The following is a 20,011-nucleotide window of genomic DNA, read 5'->3' on the forward strand; positions in this document are numbered from 1 at the left end:
GATCAGCAGTTCAAACCCACCAGCTGCTAGCTGAGAGATCAGCAGTTCAAACCCACCAGCTGCTCTGAGGGAGACCGATGCGGCATTTTGCTCCCTAAAAGCTTTACTTCTTTGGAAACCCAATGGTGCAATTCTACTCTGCTCTACAGAGGCGCGATGAGTTGACAATGATTGTGTGGCAGTGAGTTGGGTTGCGGTGTCTCTGTCTCTCTCTCGATGAAAGCAAAGGGAAGTGGCAGAGGACACTCTTCATGGATACTCGAGCGACAGAGTTGACAGCAGTGAATTCAGCACATTAGAGACACAGAACTGAAAAGTCCCACTTTCCTCCTAGAATTTGTTTGTCAAGCTCAGCAAGCTATTTGGCACACAGGCGAATGTAGGATCTAGTGTCCTTTGCGTTGAATGAAGGTTATGTTCCCTTCATTAGTAAATGAGGTCCTTTTCTATTCTTGTTTCTTAACTAAAAATTAAAATTTATTACTGCCAGGCTAACTTTATAGAGGAAAAAGCAGGTCAAGCCTGGGTTTTATAGAAGAAAAAGAAAAACTGAAAATTTCCTTTGTGTGCCGAAAGAAGCTGAAAGCAGACTCCGCAGCCCAGTGTCTCTGCACCTGCAGTATACGTATATGCATGTGTTTAGCTCATTGAGATCCATGAGTGCCTGGGGATGAAAGAGAATCCTGCTTTCTGGGGATGTTATTAACAGGAGAGAGTGGCTAGGAGCTAGGAGGACCTGTGTGTGTGTTAGAGACACTGTCCAAAGAATCTCTCTTCCCCTCATTTCTCTCAGAGCCCTTGGGTTTCATAGACTGAGTCACTTCTCCAGATCCAGATATGAAAATCCGTAAGTGAATAGATGGAATTGGCCAGACCAGGACTGGATATGCCAGGGGTTAAAGGTCACAAGATATATGTTGTTGCTGTTAAGTGCTGTCGAGTCAGTTCTGTCTCATAGCAACCTTGTATAGGGTTTCCAGCATGTGGCTGGTAAGTTTGAACTACCAGCCTTGCCGTTCAAACCAACCTTGCAGTCCAGTGCTTATCCCCTAGCGCCACACCAGCACTCCCACAGACTGGATTAGCCTTCAATTCTCACAATTCAAATCTCATAAATGATGGAGATTTCAATCTCGTGACAGACTGTGTAAATGTCTTTCAACAATCAATAATAATAGTGAACAATGCCGCACTTAAGTTGTTTCAGGGCCTCCCTTTTCTAAGTTGAGACAACTAAAGTGCACTGAAATTCAGTAGCTTGAGTGAAATTATGGGGTTAGCAAGTGATGGACCTGGAGTTTGTACCCCACTTGCCTGGCCCCTGGAGCCACCACACTATGATCAATTGGGAGATTAGAGTTATTCCTTCATTGTCGTTGGTTGTCATAACTCTTGACGGGTCTCATCATTTTCTGCCAACGTCATCGATATTTATCCTGAAAGGACTTCCATGCCAGATTTTATGTTACTGTTGGTAGTTCGATGAGATTCAAAAGGTATTTTTGTGGGTTCTCTGCCATCCAGTGAAAGGTTATTAAACAGAGTATCAGCTGTATCTGAGGGTAAGTAATGTATTGAAATCAGCAATGCAACTATATAGAAAATGATCATCTTATCTGACCCAGAGCTATGTGTTTGCCTAACCAAAGAGAAGAGAAAAGTGATGATCGGTGAACCGGGAAGGAAAAGACAAAGGGATGAAATATACAAATGATATCAGACAAGTCATGTTGGTGTGTCAGTTCTCCAGCACAGCATGGGGTGGTGCTAGCAAACAGACATTTTTCCTGTCACAGATTAGGAGGCTAAAAGTCTGAATTCAGAGCACCGGTTCTGGAGAAAGGTCCTTCTTTCCTTTTAGCATCTGTAGGTTCAGTTATTTGGAGACCTCCATGTGTTTGACATCAGTGCAAAGGACACACTTCACTCCTGGATCTTTCTTGAAGATAATTAGTTAGGTGCCATCAAGTCAGTTCTGACTCAAAGCAACCCTGTATGGGACTTCTGAGGAGCAGAACCAACTTTGAAGCACCAACCTTGTGGTTAAAAGTGACCGTGTAGTCCAGTGCTTATCCTACAGCACCATACCAGGACTCAGTGGCGCTAATAGACTCCCCTTTTCTATGTCCACTTCTCCCTCTTTTTATCTCTTATAAAATAAAAGGCATTGCATACCACATCCATGGAAAACTATCTCACATCAAGTCAGAGTTATGATGGAATTGAGGTGTTTTTGGTATTTGCCTTTGAGTAGGTTTCAACTATGAGCAACCCTGTATAGGGTTTTCAAGGAGCAGCTGGTGAGCTTGAACCACTGACTTTTTGGTTAGCAGTCCAGTGTTTATCCTACAGTGCCACACCAAGACTAAGATACAGGACAATACAATACAGGTGGTCCCTGACTTGATAGAGTTCATTCCAATGACTCTGTCATGAGTGAATTCTTGTGTATCTCATTCTTAATCCTCTTACTGATTTGTAACATCAGATCACCCCACAGGGGATCATCACCTAACTGCCAAACCACGGAGAATCCTGGCCCAGTCAAGCTGGAATAGATTTTCTTTGTGTGTTGGGAAGTGCCAATGAGCTCAATCCGACTCGTATCAACCCTGTGTAGGGTTTCCCAGGCTGTAAACCTTTCTGGGAGCAGACAGCCTCATCTTTCTCTCAAGAGCAGCTGCCGGCCTTGAATCACTCACCTTGGGGTTCACAGTCTGATTACCCTAAAGAGCTACCGTGCCACAACACATATTTTGAGAGGACATCATTCAGTCAGTGATAATAGGTTTCAGATACCAGGCAAGACAGCACAGGTGGTTCCTGACTTATGATGGGGTTCCATTCTAATGACTCTGTTGTGACTGGATTCTCACGTAACTTGATGACCTGATTTCAAAAATAACAACTGATGCCTCTTATGATATGAAACACCGAATAAGATCATACTATAGGCCTGGTCTACAGTGAAGTAGGCCTCAGTGTCCTTACTGTGAAATCAGAGTTGCCATTGCTGTTGGGCATGTATAGTGTCAGGGGTCCTGTGTCTTTAGAGTTGCCTGTTGCCAGCTTGCCCTCCATCAGGAAGCACAACAACAACCCAGAGCTCATTATAGACCAGGCCAGAGAGTAAACTCCTGTGAGTGTTATAACATCAGGAAATTACATGCTGTGACATTGTATGTAGTACATAGTGCATATCATTAGTGTAACATGTATAAAACACAGAAAAGCAGATGGTTGTTATGTGCAGTTAGTCGAATATGTTGGTTGTTGGGGACTACCTGGACTCAACAGGGAAGAGACTACAGGGCATTGAAAAATTACTTTTCATTATTAAATTATCTCGAAGATAACTTTTCCTTTTGTCTGAGAAGCCACAAATGAGCAGTATGTTTCTTGAAACTCTTTTTATTTTATGAACTTACGAGGTCAGCATTGATTGAACAACAACAGGACATTGGTTTTACAGAGCAAGTGGGTGGATCCTGATGATTTTGAGGGTGTTAAGTGCCGTTGAGTCGATTCCCACTCATTGTGACCTATATAGAGTTTCCAAGGAGCAGCTGGTGGGTTTGAACTACCGACCTTGTAGTTCGCAGTCCAATGCTGATCCTACAGCGCCACACCAGGAGTCCATGGCATTCTATAATAAGTGTTAAAGAAAAAAGAATCTTTTGTTTAAAACAAGAAAACAGTTTTTAACTTTTTCCTTCCTTCCATGGAACTTTTACCAGAACATCATAGATCCAGAATAAATCTTTGTTGAATAGATTGAAACACAATTTAAAAATGACAAGAGTCCAGCATAAAAAATGGGAACCCAAATGCCTTAAATTGGAAGAAAATGCCTTCAATGGACTCCCTGAAAGGGACAAGACAACAATGGTAGTAGCACGTGCTCGTCACAAGTTCAGAAGGCCTGGGCTTTAGTGCCAGCTCTACCATGCCTTTGTCAGGCTATTTGGGTTTTGCTTTTACCAAATCTTTTTATACCTCCTCAAGTTTCTTATCCAGTCCAGGTTAGATGATTGTAAGAGAAACAGAATCCATTTGCGCTAGGAATGTATTTGTTGTTGTTATTAGGTGCCATCGAGTCGGTGCCGACTCATAGCAACCTTCTGCACAGCAGAACAAAACACTGCCCAATCCTGGGTCAACCTCACTACTGTTGCCACGCTTGAGTCCATTGATGCTGCCACTTGGCCAATCCATCTCGTTGGGGGTCTTCCTCTTTTTCTGTGACCCTCCACCTTACATAATATCCTTCTCCAGTGACTGGTCCCTCATGAAAATATGTCCAAAGTATGAGAGCCGATGTTTGGCCACCTTGGCCTCCAAGGAGCACTCTGGCTGCACCTCTTCCAACACAGACCTGTTGATTCTATGGGCAACCCATGGCACTTTGAATATTCTCCTCCAACACCATAACTCAAAAACATCAATTCTTCTATGGTCTTCCTTATTCCCTGTCCAACTTTCACTTGCATATGAGGAATGTATGTAGATGTAGAAATAACCAGCAAACAGTTGACATCAAGTCAATTCTGACTCTTAGCAACACCTAGTGTGTCAGAGGAGAACTGTGCTTCACAGGGTTTGACAGTGGCTGATATTTTGGAAGTAGATTGCCAGAACTTTCTTCCAATGCACACCTGGTTAGACTCAAACCACCAACTTTTGGTTAGTAGCCAAGCGTGTTAATGGTTTATGCTATCTATGGACCCCCAGCATGTAGAAATAGTACGAATAGAATGTTATTGCTATTGTTAAGTGCCGTCGAGTTGGTTCCAACCCATAGCAACCCTGTATAGGGTTTCCAAGGAGCAGAACATAAATCATTTCAGAAAAGTTACGCTTGGAAAGTTTTCAAAGGGTTCCAAATAACATAAACAACAGCTGTTAGAAGATTCCAGATAACTCCAGCTGTTGTAGAATCTTTAGATAAATTTGAAGGAGCAAGCGAAAGATACAATGCAGGAAAAATGAAAACTTTAGCTTGAACAAAATGTTCATCAGCAGAGACATTTACTTCACTATCTCTAGATACTTGCTAGTTAAGTGGCTTCATGTCAGTTCTGACCCGTAGCGACCCTCTATAGGGTTTCCAAGGAGCAACTGGTGAGTTTGAACCACCGACCTTGCAGTCCAGTGCTTATCCTACAGTGCCACCCCAGGATTCCTAGGACTTAAAAAATACAACTATAAAAGGAGAAATGAATCCAAAAATATTAATGTATTAAATAAGTACAAAGGTAGACAAATGCTTTGTGAATTGTTTTTTTTTTTTTAAATCCTCGAGTAAATGAGATGAAAGTCATCAATGGGTGTAGGGCACAGCCAGGCAAGACTGGATGAGGAAATTCAAATCTCAAAGTTAAACAAAAGTGACAGGTAATTAACTGGAGGCCCAACGACAAACATAGCTACTAATGTTCATGATGATTTAATTAGGCACTTTGTTATTATATCAAAATGATATGACTCCTCTTAGCATAAGATTGGCAGTAAATGGAGGAGAAAATGGAGGCGAGAAACATTTATAATCTCCACAAATGCTAGTCTAGTTAGACGGTTATTGGAGACTTGTTGGAGATGTGCAATTATCTGTTATTATCATTAAAAAGTCAATAAGGCCTTTCTTCATTTTATTATTTGTTTAATTTCCAGTCATACAATTCTTTCATTCACGATCTCTCATTCTTACTTTTACTTAATAAAAGAAAAGGACATATTTTCAGCCCTTGACTTTGGCCTCACTCAGGCCGCCTTTCAGAAGGTGGAGGCAGGAGCGACACTTGTTTTAGTGTCTTCAGACCGAGGAGCCGTGAGACAGTCCTGAGTCTGTGCTGAGTCCTCCAGCTCCATCTCTGCTGCAGGTGTGAGGTTCCCTGACAGCTGCAGGAGATGGTCCTCTTCCCTTCACTCTGCCTTCACACTCAGTGGAGTTTCTGCACCTCCCCACTCCACGGCGCTACCATGTTGTCTCCTACTTTTACACCTGTGTCTGTTTCCACTTCCTCTGGCTCCTCCCTCTCCTACCCGCCCACCTGCCCAGTGCAGGGCTCCGTGAGGGTGTGGAGAACTTAGCGTCCTCCTCCACAGCTCATGGGAATGGGGAATGGCGCAGCTGCAGTGGAAGACAGTTTGTCTGTTCCTCAAAACATTAAGCATGGAGTTCCCGTATGACCCAGTAACTCTATCCTAAGGATGTACCCAAAAGAAATTAATCAGATCGTCACCCCAAAACTTGTGCATGCATCTCCATAACAGCATTATTCAGAATAGCCCCAAAGTAAAAATAACCCAATATCCATTCACTGACAAATGAATAGACAAAATGGAGTATATGCATAAATGGAATATTATTCAATAACAAAAGCAGTAAGTACTGACACACGTTACGATGCGGGTGAACCCTGAGAATGTTCTGCTAAAAACATGAGATGGAATGGGAAGGTCCTCGCTGTGTCCTTTACAACCATGGAGGATGTGTCTGAAAAAAAAAAAAAAAAAAAACAGACACAAAAGATGGCACATTGAATGATTCCACTGATATGAATAGGAACCATATATGAATGCCCAGAATAGGCAAATCTATACAGACAGAAAGTAGGTTTGTGGATACGAAAGGGCTTGGGAGTCAGGGAACATGAGGAGTCTAATAGGTTCAGGATTTCTTTTGAGGGAGATGAAAATGTTCTCACGTTAGTGAGTGTGGTGATCGCACAATACTGAGTGTAGTAAAACTCATTTCTTGCTCTACGTTCAATGGGTCCATTTTAGGATATGGAAATTCTAGCTCAAGAAGGGTGCTATTGAAAAACAGCCTCATGCCTGAGTACAGTCAGAATTTCTACAGGTGAGGTTTGGCATCAGGTACTTTGGTTAAGCTTACCTGATTAAGTTTTTCATGTATAACCAGGGTGAGACACTACTTTAGACTAACTACCAAGATCCTGGTGTGGCGCTGTAGGCTAAGCACTGGACCACAAGGTTGATTTGAACCACAAGGTGGGTGGTTCAAACTCAACAGCTGCTTACTGGAATATCCCCATACAGGGTCGCTATGAGTTGGAACCGTCTCAACAGCAGTTAATACCACCACCACCACCAAGATTCTGCCCAGTGCCAGAAGTCTGTGAGTCACATGTGTGGTGCCTGTCCCAGGGAACAGAGCCACACTGATTTGAAGACACCAGAAGTGCTGGTGGCCACCCACCTACCCCAACCCCCCAGCTGAATGTTGGTCCTGGTCAGTTCTCACACCTCAGCTCTGAGTGATTAGAACCAAACCAGTTGCCCTGGAGTCAGTTCCAATTCATGACAACCCCATGTGTGCCCAAACCCCAATTTCCTGCCAATCAAATATAAAAGAAGAAACTATTATTGTTCTAAGTCCTGAACAGAACCAAGGCCTTATTACTGACTTTTTACTGATGCTAACAGAGTCATTGTCTGGGCTGTTACACATCCTCCATGATTGCAAAGGATACAAGTGAGGACCTTCCCATTCCGTCTCCATTCAGCCCGTGCATGTTGTGGGCCATCAGTTCTGTCTGGCTAGCCAAGAACAATGGAAGGTTTTGCATGGAGGAAGAAGAGTAAGCATAGAAAACAGATTGAATAAAACAAAACCGAAGGCTTCATTGTGATTACAGAAGGAAGAGCTAGACAGGCGTCTGAAGGAGCAGTGACTTAGTAACAAAGACAAACAGCTCTTCTTGTGCGAGTGGATAGTGAAATGCACACCCATGAAAGAAGCCAGTGATGGGCAGGCTTACTGATGAGCTATAGTGGTCGGTAAGAGGAGAAATGTAATATTGTAATCAAGGTAACTGGACTGTTCTGTTCCGTCCCATTTAGGAGGGTTTAGCTGAAATCATTTTAGAGAAACAATTTTCGAAGCCCTGATTAAAGAACCCGCCAGAATGGGACTATCTCTATTATTTTTGACATGGACAAATGAATCGGCTTTTGAAATGGTTGACAATTGGGCAATTATGTGAAGCTGCCGTGATGAATGCCAATGCCATGGTCATATCCTGCAGGTATCAGCCCAGTAGTATCAGGGATCCAGGTAACTTTTTTAATAACCTCTCTTAGTTTGAGCTCCGCCAGATCACTACTAAGAGATCTTTAACAGGTCCTCTTGTTGTTGATGTTATTGTGTGCCATCAAGTCGGTTCCGACCCATACATAGTGACCCTGTATAGGGTTTCCAGGGAGCGGCTGATGAGCTTGAACCGCCAACCTCGTAGTTCACACCAAACAGGCCACCTTAGCATGCCACAGTTTCTCTGTCGATACAACAGAACGAATTAGTCCCCACGTTAAAGAACAGACTCAGGTCCTGGTTAATGCTCTGCCAGTCAAGGTCAAACATGGAAAGCAGAAACCACTTCAAGGATTTACCTCAGATTTTTCATGCAGGGCTTGGTTATACAGGTTAATGGAATCTAACAGGGAACATTAAAATGACTGGAAGTTCAGCAACAGCAGGAAGACTGTCTTCCCTTAGCCTGAATGCCCCAGGGTCCTAGCAGCTAGCACTGTGGTGGTGTGTGTTCATTCCCATAGCCTTTTCTTGCCTATAATCTGGTAGCATGATAGTTATGCTTTGGGCTGCTAACCGCAAGGTCAGGAGTTCGAATTTACCAGCTACACTGCTGGAGAAAGATAAGACTTTTCTATTCCCATGAAGATTTGGTGGTGGTGGTGGTATGCAGTAGACTCAGTTCCAACTCATAGCAACCCTGTACAGGGTTTCCAAGGCTGTAAATCTTTACAAGAGCAGAAAACTTCATCCGTCTCCCACAGAGCAGCTGATAATTTCGAACTGCTGACCTTGAGGTTCGCAGCCCAACTGGTAACCACTATGCTACCAGAGCTCCTTCCTGTAAAGGTTTACTGGCTCAGAAAACCCTAAAGGGTCGCTATGAGTCAGAACCAACTTGACCACCAGTCTTTACAGAAGCAGTATCGCCTCGTCTTTCTCCTTGTAGAGAGATGGAGTAGGTTTCAACCAGCAGTTAGCAGCCCAGTGCTTAACCGTTGCACCACCAGGGCTCCTTGTGAAGATGGTGTCCCTGGAGCACAAAAGCATCCAGAGGAAGTTGGGGCCCTGGAGGAGATGCTGCCATTGCTGGAGACACTGCTCATGTCAGGGAGGGAGGGGGATTAACATCCCAGCTTCTGCTTTCCTTGGGAAGTGCAGTGCATTTGTAGGAGATGCACTGGGCTGGGAACCACAAGATCGTGGTTAGAACCCACCAGTCGCTCCTCCGGAGAAAGATGATACTTTTTGCTTTCACAAAGATTTCCAGCTTGGGAAACCTTGCACAGGGTCACTCTGAGTTAGAACTGACCCAACAGCAGCTAACAACAACTCCTTTCCTTTGGCCCCTTAGTTTCTTCCCAGCGTCCCCATTGTCAGTACCCAGAAGAGCAGAGGAAAGGCTCTCAGAACAAGTAGGCCCAAGACTACTAACCTGTTCATCGTACTATGCCTCTTCTCACCCTTCTAAACATATTTTTAAACTCCGTCTTGGGATCTCTTAGCCAACATAGCCCAAAGCTGCAGGAACAAGAGCAAAACCTCTGTGAATGCTTTAATAGTAAGGGAAAGGGCTGTTCCCATTTGGAATCCTGGGTTACCAGACACGTACTTCCTTTCTTGGAGAAAAACAAAGCACCATGTATTTGGATCAGTCTTGGGGTTCAGTTATCAGTGCTGTCCCCCAAACTGGTACACTGGCTGACTTTTGTATGAGCCTTTTGGCTCTAAGGCCAGAACTTTCTGCATAACTAGGAGTGCTTCAAGAGAAGGGGGCTCCAGAAGAGGGTGTCCTGCCTCCCTTCTTTTGCTGTCAAATATGTTGGTTGCATGGTCAGAAACATGGTTGGTGGGTTACCATGATTATGAAAGAGACATTGAGTAAACCCCCCTGAAGGTGGCGCTGGCAGGAACTTTTCAGACAAGAAAGGTGATTCCATGTCCTACGTTCACATCACCACCCTTCCAGAATCCAAGGCATCTGGGTCCATCTGCTTTGCCATTGGAGCCACTGCTTGCCCTTCCCTACTCTGCTGATGATGTCCTGGGAGAACGCACCCTTCAGGAAGTTTGTCCCGGGCTTCACCTCACCACTGTGCTCAGCTAGAAGAAGCAGTGGCCGGAGAGAGGAATGGGTCTGAGAGCAAGTGTGTTCACACAGACACAGCTTGGGAAACCGCAGGCCTTTGAAAGCACTTGTGGTGCTTCTTCCAGAATTCCATGAAATCTGCTGAAAATACAGATCTTTATGGCAGGGGAGCTTCCTAAAATTCAGCGGGTAACAGAATTCATTTTAAAAATGAGTGAATGTGAGTGTCTGTAGAATGCCGCCCATCCACAGAAGACGTGTGCTAGCTGTGCTTGACTAGATTTTCTTTACTGTTACTTCCCCTTTTCTGTTCACATCGTTATTGTTCTAAAACTTGGAATTGCTAAGTTTCTGGCTATAAGTTCCTTTAAGGGGAAAGAGAAGGGTGACTTTAATACACATTCAGAAAACCAGATTCCCATCCAACTGTGGTAATTACCAATGCTTGCCACTTCTAGGTCTATCTTGTCATTAGATATAGGCATCAGTTCTCACCAGCAGTGTTGCCTATACTTCTGGCTCTGCCTCCTGGATGGTTAGTGATGGACTCTGTGACTGATGCTCAGGGTCAACGACTGTCCATCATCCTGCTGAGGCAGTGTGTGGCAACAGAGCCTCTCTCCCCGACCCCCACTCCCCACTGTGGGATTCCCCACCACCAAATATTTGCATGTGGCCTCTCCAGTCTGTTTTGTCCCTTTTTACTTCTCTCAGAGCAAGCCTGGGTTAAAGTTCCCTTGGAAATGACCTTTGGCAAACAAGGACACAAGAAAGTTTGTGCTTTTTTGTGTTTTGTGATAAACGGGAAATAGACTTCCAGAAAACTAGCTCTCCTTCAAATGTGAGGTTGGCCTCAGACCAATAGATCCTCCAGGACAGAGCGGTGCAGATGTTGGAGACCTAGCCCAAGCTCTGTGGAAACCCCACTGTGATGTGGCCCAGCCATGCTGCCCACTGGAGCCACCAGCATGTACATGCTACAGTGGTCTTCTAGGCTCACCCATTCCTCCACCCCAGCTTGGAGGCCACAAAGATGGTAGTAGTGTCCTCAGCACCCCATCCATCTTCAGTATGTTATAACGCCTTGGAGTGGAAATTTCTATGAAGACTCTGTGGATAACTTCCTTCCATCTTTTAAAGGGGATTCAGTGCCCTAAGCTTTGAACCTCATGCCTTGCATAGTAAAAAGGGTTTGAGGATTTTTGTTTTGTTTTGTTCTTGGTGGTGGTGGTGTGCAGTGGAGTTGGTTCTGACTCCTAGCGACCCTGTACAGGGTTTATGAGGCTGTTAATCTTTACAGGAGGAGAACGCCTACCTTTCTTCTGAGGAACTGCTGACCTTGAGATTAGCAGCCCAATTCCTACCCACAATGCTACCTACCACACAGAGCTCCTTTCTGATTGTTCTTGAGAGGGTTGTTTTGTTTGTTCCCTTTTGTTATGTTTATTTTGGCCTGTCTTTGCTTTGTATTTTCATGTAGACCAGATATTTGAAAGGGCAAAGGATGGATGACAGTGTCATGTGCAACTTGTTTATACATAATTTTTGGGAAATGGAATCATGGGTCTTCCAGACCAGTAGTGGCACTCGCCCTTTGCCCTTTCACCCAGGCTCAGTACCTGTTATTTCTCCTTTCAAATATATGATTGTACTAGCTCTTTCCATATGAAAGAAGTGTCCTTATTTAAATTTAAACAAGTGTTGTTGTTTTCTAAATAAATGGGCACAGTTTGAGGCATCTCTGGCAAAAATGCCTTCAGTGACTTCTTGTCAGATAGACCTCAGTAAAGATTATAATTGTGTGGTAAAATTCCACTGAACAGGTTGAACATGCTTGGCAAAATTCTGAAATGAATTCTTGTCCGAGAAGCCTCTGTAAAGATGGTGTGGTACAATTAAGCTGAGCAGGTTTTACGTTCTTTAGTTGCCTTGGCTTCTGTGTGCGTGTGTTCGCCTACTGATTATACAAGTGATTCTTCATCAGGCTGAGAACCTAAAACATGCATTTTGAGTTCTAATTTCTGTTCCTCGTGAGCTCCTGTTATTTCACCTTCTCAAGAAATTGTCATCCCTTGTACTTATTTTACTCAATTTTTATTGTCTTTATTAAATAATATTCTTCCATAACAGCTAGAAGATAAAAAGTATCTTAATTATCACAAATGGATGGCTTTGGCAAACAGTTTTATTCTGTCAGCATATAGGATGCTAGAAGTGTGAAGTCTGGAGTCCAGCTCTAGGGGGAGACTTTCTCTCCGGACTAGCTCTGAGGGGAGTTCCATATCTCCACTCACTATCTGTGGACGGGATATCCCTTGGAGCTGTCCGCATGTCTTGGCATAAATCTTCCCCTGGGCCTAGGAGGTTCACAACACAGGGGCCCTGGGTCCAAAGGACTTGTTCCACTTTCAGCCCATCTTTAATGGTGGCATGAAGGTCTCTCTTAACTCTGCTCACTTATTCAGTCTCTTGACTCAAGATACAACCGCATGCTGTAGGTTGTACTGCTTGATTAGCATCATAGAGGTTAGTGTGTACAACACACAGAATAATTACATCAGATCACAAAATAGAGGATATACTTACATTTTACTGAGACTTATGGCCCAGCCAAATTCACACATATTTCTGAGGGACACAGTTCAATCCAGTAAGGCCATTAAGAAATCAAGGAAGAAAGAAAAAACCAAAGTAAATGTCAGAATGAAAGTAATAAAAGTTAAAAAAAAAAAAAAAAAGTAAAAACAGATGTTTTAGCATCTCTGTGCATTTCAGAGTCTGAAACTGAAACTCATCTTAGCGAAGAGATGCTAAAACAAATGAAGAAATGAGAAGGTAAAAAAGCTGAATAGAAAATTTCAAAGGGAAGTCCCAGGAGACAAAGTGCAAAGATCTGGAATTAAAAAACCAAAAATTAAGAACACATTAAGCATTTCTCAAGCTAAAAGAACTGAGGGGAAAAAATCCAAGCCTCGACTTGTGGTATTGGAGGATTCTATGGGCAAAATATTCAGTGATGCAGACAGCATCAAAAGAAAATGGAAGGAATACAGAGTAACTGTATGAAGAATAAATGGCTGATGTTCAACCATTTCAAGAGGCAGCATATGATCAAGAACCAATGGTACTGAAGGAAAAAGTCCAAGATGCACTGAAGGCATGGGCAAAGAGCAAGGCTTTGGGAATTGATGGAATAAAAATTTTTTAATTTCAACAAACTGATGCGGCAGCACTGGAGATACTCACTCATCTATGCCAAGAAATTTGGAAGACAGTTACCTGGCCAACTGATTGGAAGAGATCTGTGTTTGTGCCTGTCCCAAAGAGAGGTGACCCAACGGAATGTGGAAATCATTGGACAGTGAAAAATATCACTGCTGATGTCAGATGGATCCTAGCTGACAGCAGAGAATACCAGAAAGATGTTTACATATGCTTTATTGACTGTGCAAAGGATTTTGACTGTGTGGATCATAACATGCTATAGACAACATTGCGGAGAATGAGTATTCCTGAACACTTAATTGTGCAGACGAGGAACCTATACATACATCAAGAGGCAGTTGTTTGAACAGAGCAAGGGAACACTGAATGATTTAAAATTAGGAAAGGTATGCACTAGGGTTATATTCTTTCACCGTATTTATATGCTGAGCAAATAATTTGAGAAGCTGGATTATATGAAGAAGAATGTGGCATCAGGATTGGAGGAAGACTCATTAACAGCCTGGGATATGCAGATAATACAACCTTGCTTCTGAAAGCAAAGAGGACTTAAAATGCTGATGAAGATCAAAGACCACAGCCTTCAGTATTGTTTTCATATTCAATATGAAGAAAATAAAAATCTTCACCACTGGAGCAGTAAATAACATCAGTGATAAATGGAGAAAAGATTGATGTTGTCAAAGACTTCATTTTGCTGGAATCACCATCAACACTCATGGCAGTAAGTAGCAATCAAAAGACAGATTGCACAAAGCAAATCTGCTACACAAGAACTCTTTATAAAAAGTGTTCAAGAGCAAAGATACCAGTTTGAGGACTAAAGTGCCCCTGGGCCAAGCTATGGTATTTTCAATAGCCTGATATGCTTATGAAAGTTGGACAATGCATAAAGAAGACAATGCATAAGAAATGATGCAGTTGAGCTCTATGGTGTTGGAGAAGAATATCAAAAGTAACATAAACTGCCACAAAAGTAAACAAATCCGTGTTGGAGGAAGTACAATCAGAATGCTCCTTAGAAGCCAGGATGACCAGACTTCGTCTCTCATACTTCCTGCATATTATCAAGAGGGACCATTCCCTGGAGAACATCATGTTTGGTAAAGTGGAGGATCAGTGAAAAAGTGGAAGACCCCCCCAAGGAGATGGAGTGGCACAGTGGCAGTAGCAATGAGCTCAAGCTTAGCAACAATTGTGAGGAGACACCAGGACTGGTGATGTTTTGTTCGGTTTCACATAGGGTCACTGTGGGCTGGAAGTGAGTCAAGGTCACGTAACAACAGCAAAGTAAAGCTCCAATCTCAAAATAGGAAATGGCAGTGGTCCCTATGCTGAGTAGTGGTCCTTCAGGAAGCAAGAGCAGGTCTCATGCCGCATTTCAGACAAGCCTTCAGAACATCTAACCCTCCCCATCCCCCCACTGCCTCCCAGTTTGTCTCTAGTCCCTGTAACACCACATTCTCCATCAAATCCATTTCAAAAGACTTTCTTATTTGCCATGGAGTTTCTATTTCTTTCTATTTAATTGAAAAGTAAGCCTGGTGTTTGAAGAAAATTGGAAAGTACAGAAACGCACAAAGCCCGATCCGATCACAGAGCTAACATTTTGGCATGTGGTTATCCAATGTCTTATAGAAACACAACGACATGGATTGACTTGGTGGCAGCAGTAATGGCTCAAACGTATCAACAGATGTGAGGACAGTACAAGTCCGGGGCAGTGTTTCGTTCTGTCACGCACAGGGTCGCATACAGCTTTATAACAGCTTCATCTATTCAGTATCATTGATGAGTAAAAGTAAAAGTAAACAATCACAAACATTTTGCTGTGGTGTTCAGTGTACTTTCTATGGACTGCATGCGGGATTTTGTGCAGTGTGGCTCTGCCCTAATTTATTGAAGAAATCCGAGGGTGTAGGGACGCTCTGCAGTCCAGAGCTGCAACCACCCTTCCCCCTTGCTGTGTGACTCAGGAATCCGGAAGGAATGACTGTGTGTGACTTGTATCAAGGTGTGATTCTCAGTGTCATGGGGTCCCTGCGCTCTCCGGGTTGTTTTGAGGTGATCGCGGATTCCTGTCAAATGAGATGTCTACTGAGTATCAGCATGAGGCCGGTGGTGTTTTTTTCTGCAGTCTATTGCTGTCCCATCTGACGAGGTTCAGCAGATCTCAGAGGGAAATGGGCTCAGCCCGCAGCCCTGTAAGCAAGAGGCAGGCCTACCCAGGTCCCCAAAGAGCCTTTTACATGAATACATTTGTCTCTTTTGTCAGGCCACCAGGATTACACCTACTGCATAAAAATCGCTGCCAGCCAGTTTTTAAAAGCTGGTTGCCTCCCCTGTTGCTTTTCCAACAGCTAGCTCAGGGGTATGTTGTGTCTTCCATCTATCAAGGATGATTAAGGACTGGGAGTGTTGATATATAAAGGCAGATTAAGCAAACTAAATATTTACGACTCGACTGACTGGCCACCAAGGGGCTAATATTGTGACTGTTTGCTAGGCTTCCTGGAGAAGACAATTGTTTTGCTTTACCCAGTCACTTGATTTTGTTGTTGTTAGTAAGTACCATGGAGTCAGTTCCGAATCATAGCAACCCTACACAGGGTTTCTGAGGCTGTAAATCTTTACGGGAGCAGAAAGTCTCATCTTTCTCCCATGGAACCGATGGTAGTTTCAAACTGCCGACCTTGAGGTTAGCAGCCTGACTCGTAACCACTACGCTAAAGTTCTCTGGGCATGACACCATGTAAGCAAATGAAATCACTCCATCAGAAATTGGGTTGAGCTGCTAGTAACAAACTTGAGACAGCCATGGCTTCAGCGCATCAGGGTTTCGTTTTCTCTCCTGTTACATGAAAGCCCAACATCCAGCAGTTCCGTGATGTAGCTGCAGCCAGCTGACTCTCCGCGCTGACTTTACTGAGGTCACCTTGTAGTTGGAGAGAAACTACAGCAGCTCAGTCCCCATGGCTGGTTTCCAGAAAGGGAAGAGGCAAAGGAGGCCCTAGCCAGCTGACTCGGGAGCTCGCAGGAACTTCTTGGCAGTCCCATCTCGTGCTTCTTTTGACATCTCATTAGCTACCACATCTGCAAAGGAGGCTGGAAGATGGCAAGAGGTGTTTGGTTTTTATGTTGGGCACATGGCTGACTTCAACAATATCAGAGTCCCTTCTCTAAGAAGGCAAAAGATATTGGGTGTTGGATAAGCAACTAGTGGTTTCTCTCACAGAGTTTCCCTCTCACAGATTCTGATAAAGACTGGACTAGACTATTGTGTTGTAAATGTCCCTCTATAATGCTAGCCCTTGGGGTTGAATGTAATTATGTAAGATCTCCTGATCTAGTCGTTGGATATCCTGAGGCTGACCATAAACTGACCATCTCGGTGATGGAGGTTGTGTGCTGTAGAGTCGGTTCCAACTCATAGCGAGCCTGTGTAGTGTTTCTGAGGCTGTAAATCTTTAAGGGAGCAGAAAGCCTCATCTCACTCCCACAGAACTGCTGGTAGTTTCAAACTAGCTGATCTTGAGGTTAGCAGCCCGACTCATAACCACTACGCGACCAGAGCTCCTTGACCATTTCAGTAGACTTAAGAGACAACTGCAAATCACTAGCTTTTACTAATTTCCATGCACTGTGTTACACATTTAAAATCATCACCAGTATAATCCAAGGGGTGGTGAAGTGGGTACCTGAAATCAGACTCCTGTGAGTTTCTAATGTTGCTGTTAGTAGCCTTTGCTTCTAGCTCTTGGTCCCCCCTGCATATGTACAGAGTAGAATCGCTTCATAGGGTGTTCAAGGCTGCCACCTTTCCCAAGCAGGCCACCAGACCTCACTTTCAAGGCACCTCTGGATGGATTTGAACCATCTACCTTTCAGTTAGTAACTAACTGCAGCTGGACTGATGCTGGAGGAGTTTGCAGCTCAGTCCAGCCCTTAACCATTTGCACCTACACTCACCACACACACGCGCACACACAAAGGACTTCATGGTTAAAGCTAGAAGACCCATACATGAAGGATTTGCTACAATATTTTCTCTACTTTTATAATTACTGCTATTTGCATAGTTTTAAAAAAAAATGTTTTCATCACCGGATCCAGTTGCTGCATGGCTTCGCCCCCCGACCCCCACTGCTCAGGGTCTAATTCTCAGAGTTCAACTATAGCTAAGGTCACACAGCCAGTGAGTGGTCAATCTGGGATTGACACCCAGGTCCATCTGACTTAGACACTGGTGTGCTAACCCCTGCTGCTCAGAGAGAGCATGGTCCCCAGCTTCTCCTGGAAACTAGTGCTACATATGAGTGTGAGCCTCCCCACCCCCATCCCAAGACCTTGCACAAGCGCCCAGGTAAAATGTGTTCTCACACGCAAGTTTGATGTGTGCGGCCCCTACTGCTTTCCAAAAGCTGCCAATCAATTGTACCTTTCTTTACATAAACATCTGCTGGTAGCATAAGCCCTTTGTATAAGCACTGAATTCCCAGGAGGCGTGTGTTTCAATGCTGACTGTCTGCTTGTGCTGGACACCTGTGAGTCAGCCTGACGTCGGAGCATCAGCCGCTGTGGATCACTGCTGGGTTGAAACAGAATTTGGCTGGCTCTGTGTCATTCAGGCCCTTGTTTCTTTCCCCTTGCAGTGCTCTGAGTTGTGGAAACCTCTGAGATTCACTAACCACAACCTAGGTTCCATCGCAACCTCCTCCAGCCTCAGCTTTCTGCCCATATGGAACTTTCTGGAAAGGATTTGCTTTTTCTCCCATTGATTGCTTACTGACTTCTCTTTACTAATGATGGATGCCCTCGTGCTTTATAGTTTATTGCCTGTGGTCCCTTTGGAACAAGTGAAGGAAGGAGTAATGAAGCTTCATCACAGCCAGACACACTGACACATGGGCAGGGGCTGGAAAAAGAGCTTGCTGTAAAAAGTGATTAAGATGACCTTCCACCTCCGCCCACCACAAACTTTTCTCTGAAAGCGGCGAGGCCCTTACTGTGTTTGCACATTGCAAAGTTAATCTAACTGCCAGATGAACTTGGTGGTCTTATTTATGACAACAGCCCTCAGGTGATGTACCTACTTAGCACCCAGGGCTGGATCTCAGCCTCCGCTGCAGGAGAGGTGAGGAGAGCTGGCATGGCTCCAGACTGTCACGGTCTAGGTCAGCCCCTCCTGGCTCCTGCCGAGGGTCGCTGCTTTTGTTTTTCAAGAACTCTTCCCCCTACCAGAATATTTCACCCCGTACCAGAGTCTTTTTAAACTGGCAGATAATCACTGTCTCACGCACTTCAGCCTGGTGGAAATGTTGTTAGTTCCTGATGTGTGTGCTGTGACGCATGACAACTTTATGGTCCGCAGAAGGAGACGTTTTTCTGGTCCATCATCATTGGTGGACTCGAGTCCAGTTATCCATAAGGTTTTCATAGGCTAATTTTCCCAAGCAAATCACCAGCCTGTCTTAGTGGGGAAGTCCCGTGAAACCTACCTGCCATGGGGACTCTGCTGGTATCTGAAATACCAGTGACTTGTCGTCTTCCAGCAACACAGACAGACACACAGACAGATGGGCGGGGGCTGGAAAAAGAGCTTGCTGTAAAACCATGGTTACGATGACCAGGCCTTCTCCACGCTGCACTCTAACTGTGTCTCTGATGTGTTTTTCAGGGCAGCCTTTGGCAAGGAGTCAGAAGTTCTTATTGGGAACCTGGGCGATAAGCTGATCCCTCCACAAGACATCTTGCGTGACGTCAGCGACCTGAAAGCCTTGGCCAACATGCACGAGAGCCTGGAGTGGCTGGCAGGCCGAACCAAGTCCGCCTTCTCCAGCCTCTCTCCATCACAAAGTGAGTCTCTGGGAGGGTGGCTCTGCTGGGGAAACTGAGGTCCAAGACAGAGCACTTTGATGTGTACCCTATGGGGGAGTGTCCATGTTATCAGAAGATCTGTGTTGGGATTCTGTTAGCAGTCCTAGCTCAGCGAGGCACGAGAAGGTGAAATAGAGCCGCATTAACATTGCTGCTGCTAAATTCCATCAAGTCACTTCCTACTAATAACGACCCTATGTAGTTTCCAAGGCTGTCAATCTTTGCTGGAGCAGAAAGCCTCTTCTTTCTCCCACAAAGTGGCTGGTGGGCATGAACTGCCAACTTTGTGGTTCCTAGTCCAGTGCTTATCCTCTAGAGCTACATTAACATAGCTTGATATTAAACCTCAGGCACATGTACCATACATGTATCATACAGCCGTGTTCTCAAACCAGAAATCAATGTATCTTGTCCTCTTTACACGAACTCAAGGACAGAGAGGCATCCCTGTTCAAGGCTGAACACACCCTGATATCTCCTTGTTTCATGAAAAAGTGACTTAGAAAGAGAATAATGGATGTGACGCTGGTGCTAGCGTATAGAGACAACGAGGAAGACAGTTATTATAGGAAAAAGATGGCTGAGAGAGCTTAATTATAGATTCCAAGGATCTTAAGGACTAGGAGGATGTGAAATAAGAACGGGAAACCTCAGTTACTACCAAGTATCAACAACTCAAGAGAAAAAGTAATCTGAACAATTGAACCCAATTAAACCTAACTCTGCTGGTGTAGTGGATTATGAGCTGAGCTACTAACCAACAG

General features: G+C 44.2%; 1 protein-coding gene across 1 annotated transcript in view; it reads left to right on the forward strand.

The window, feature by feature from the left end:
- Window positions 1–20,011, forward strand: part of EXOC4 (exocyst complex component 4) — a 947,076-nt gene that overhangs the window by 776,498 nt on the left and 150,567 nt on the right. Inside the window, 1 exon segment of the mRNA XM_006861146.1 lies at window positions 19,048–19,226. Within this exon segment, the coding sequence (XP_006861208.1) occupies window positions 19,048–19,226 (179 nt within the window).

This window comes from Chrysochloris asiatica, unplaced genomic scaffold, assembly GCF_000296735.1.
Source record: "Chrysochloris asiatica unplaced genomic scaffold, ChrAsi1.0 scaffold00041, whole genome shotgun sequence".
NCBI lineage: Eukaryota > Metazoa > Chordata > Mammalia > Afrosoricida > Chrysochloridae > Chrysochloris > Chrysochloris asiatica.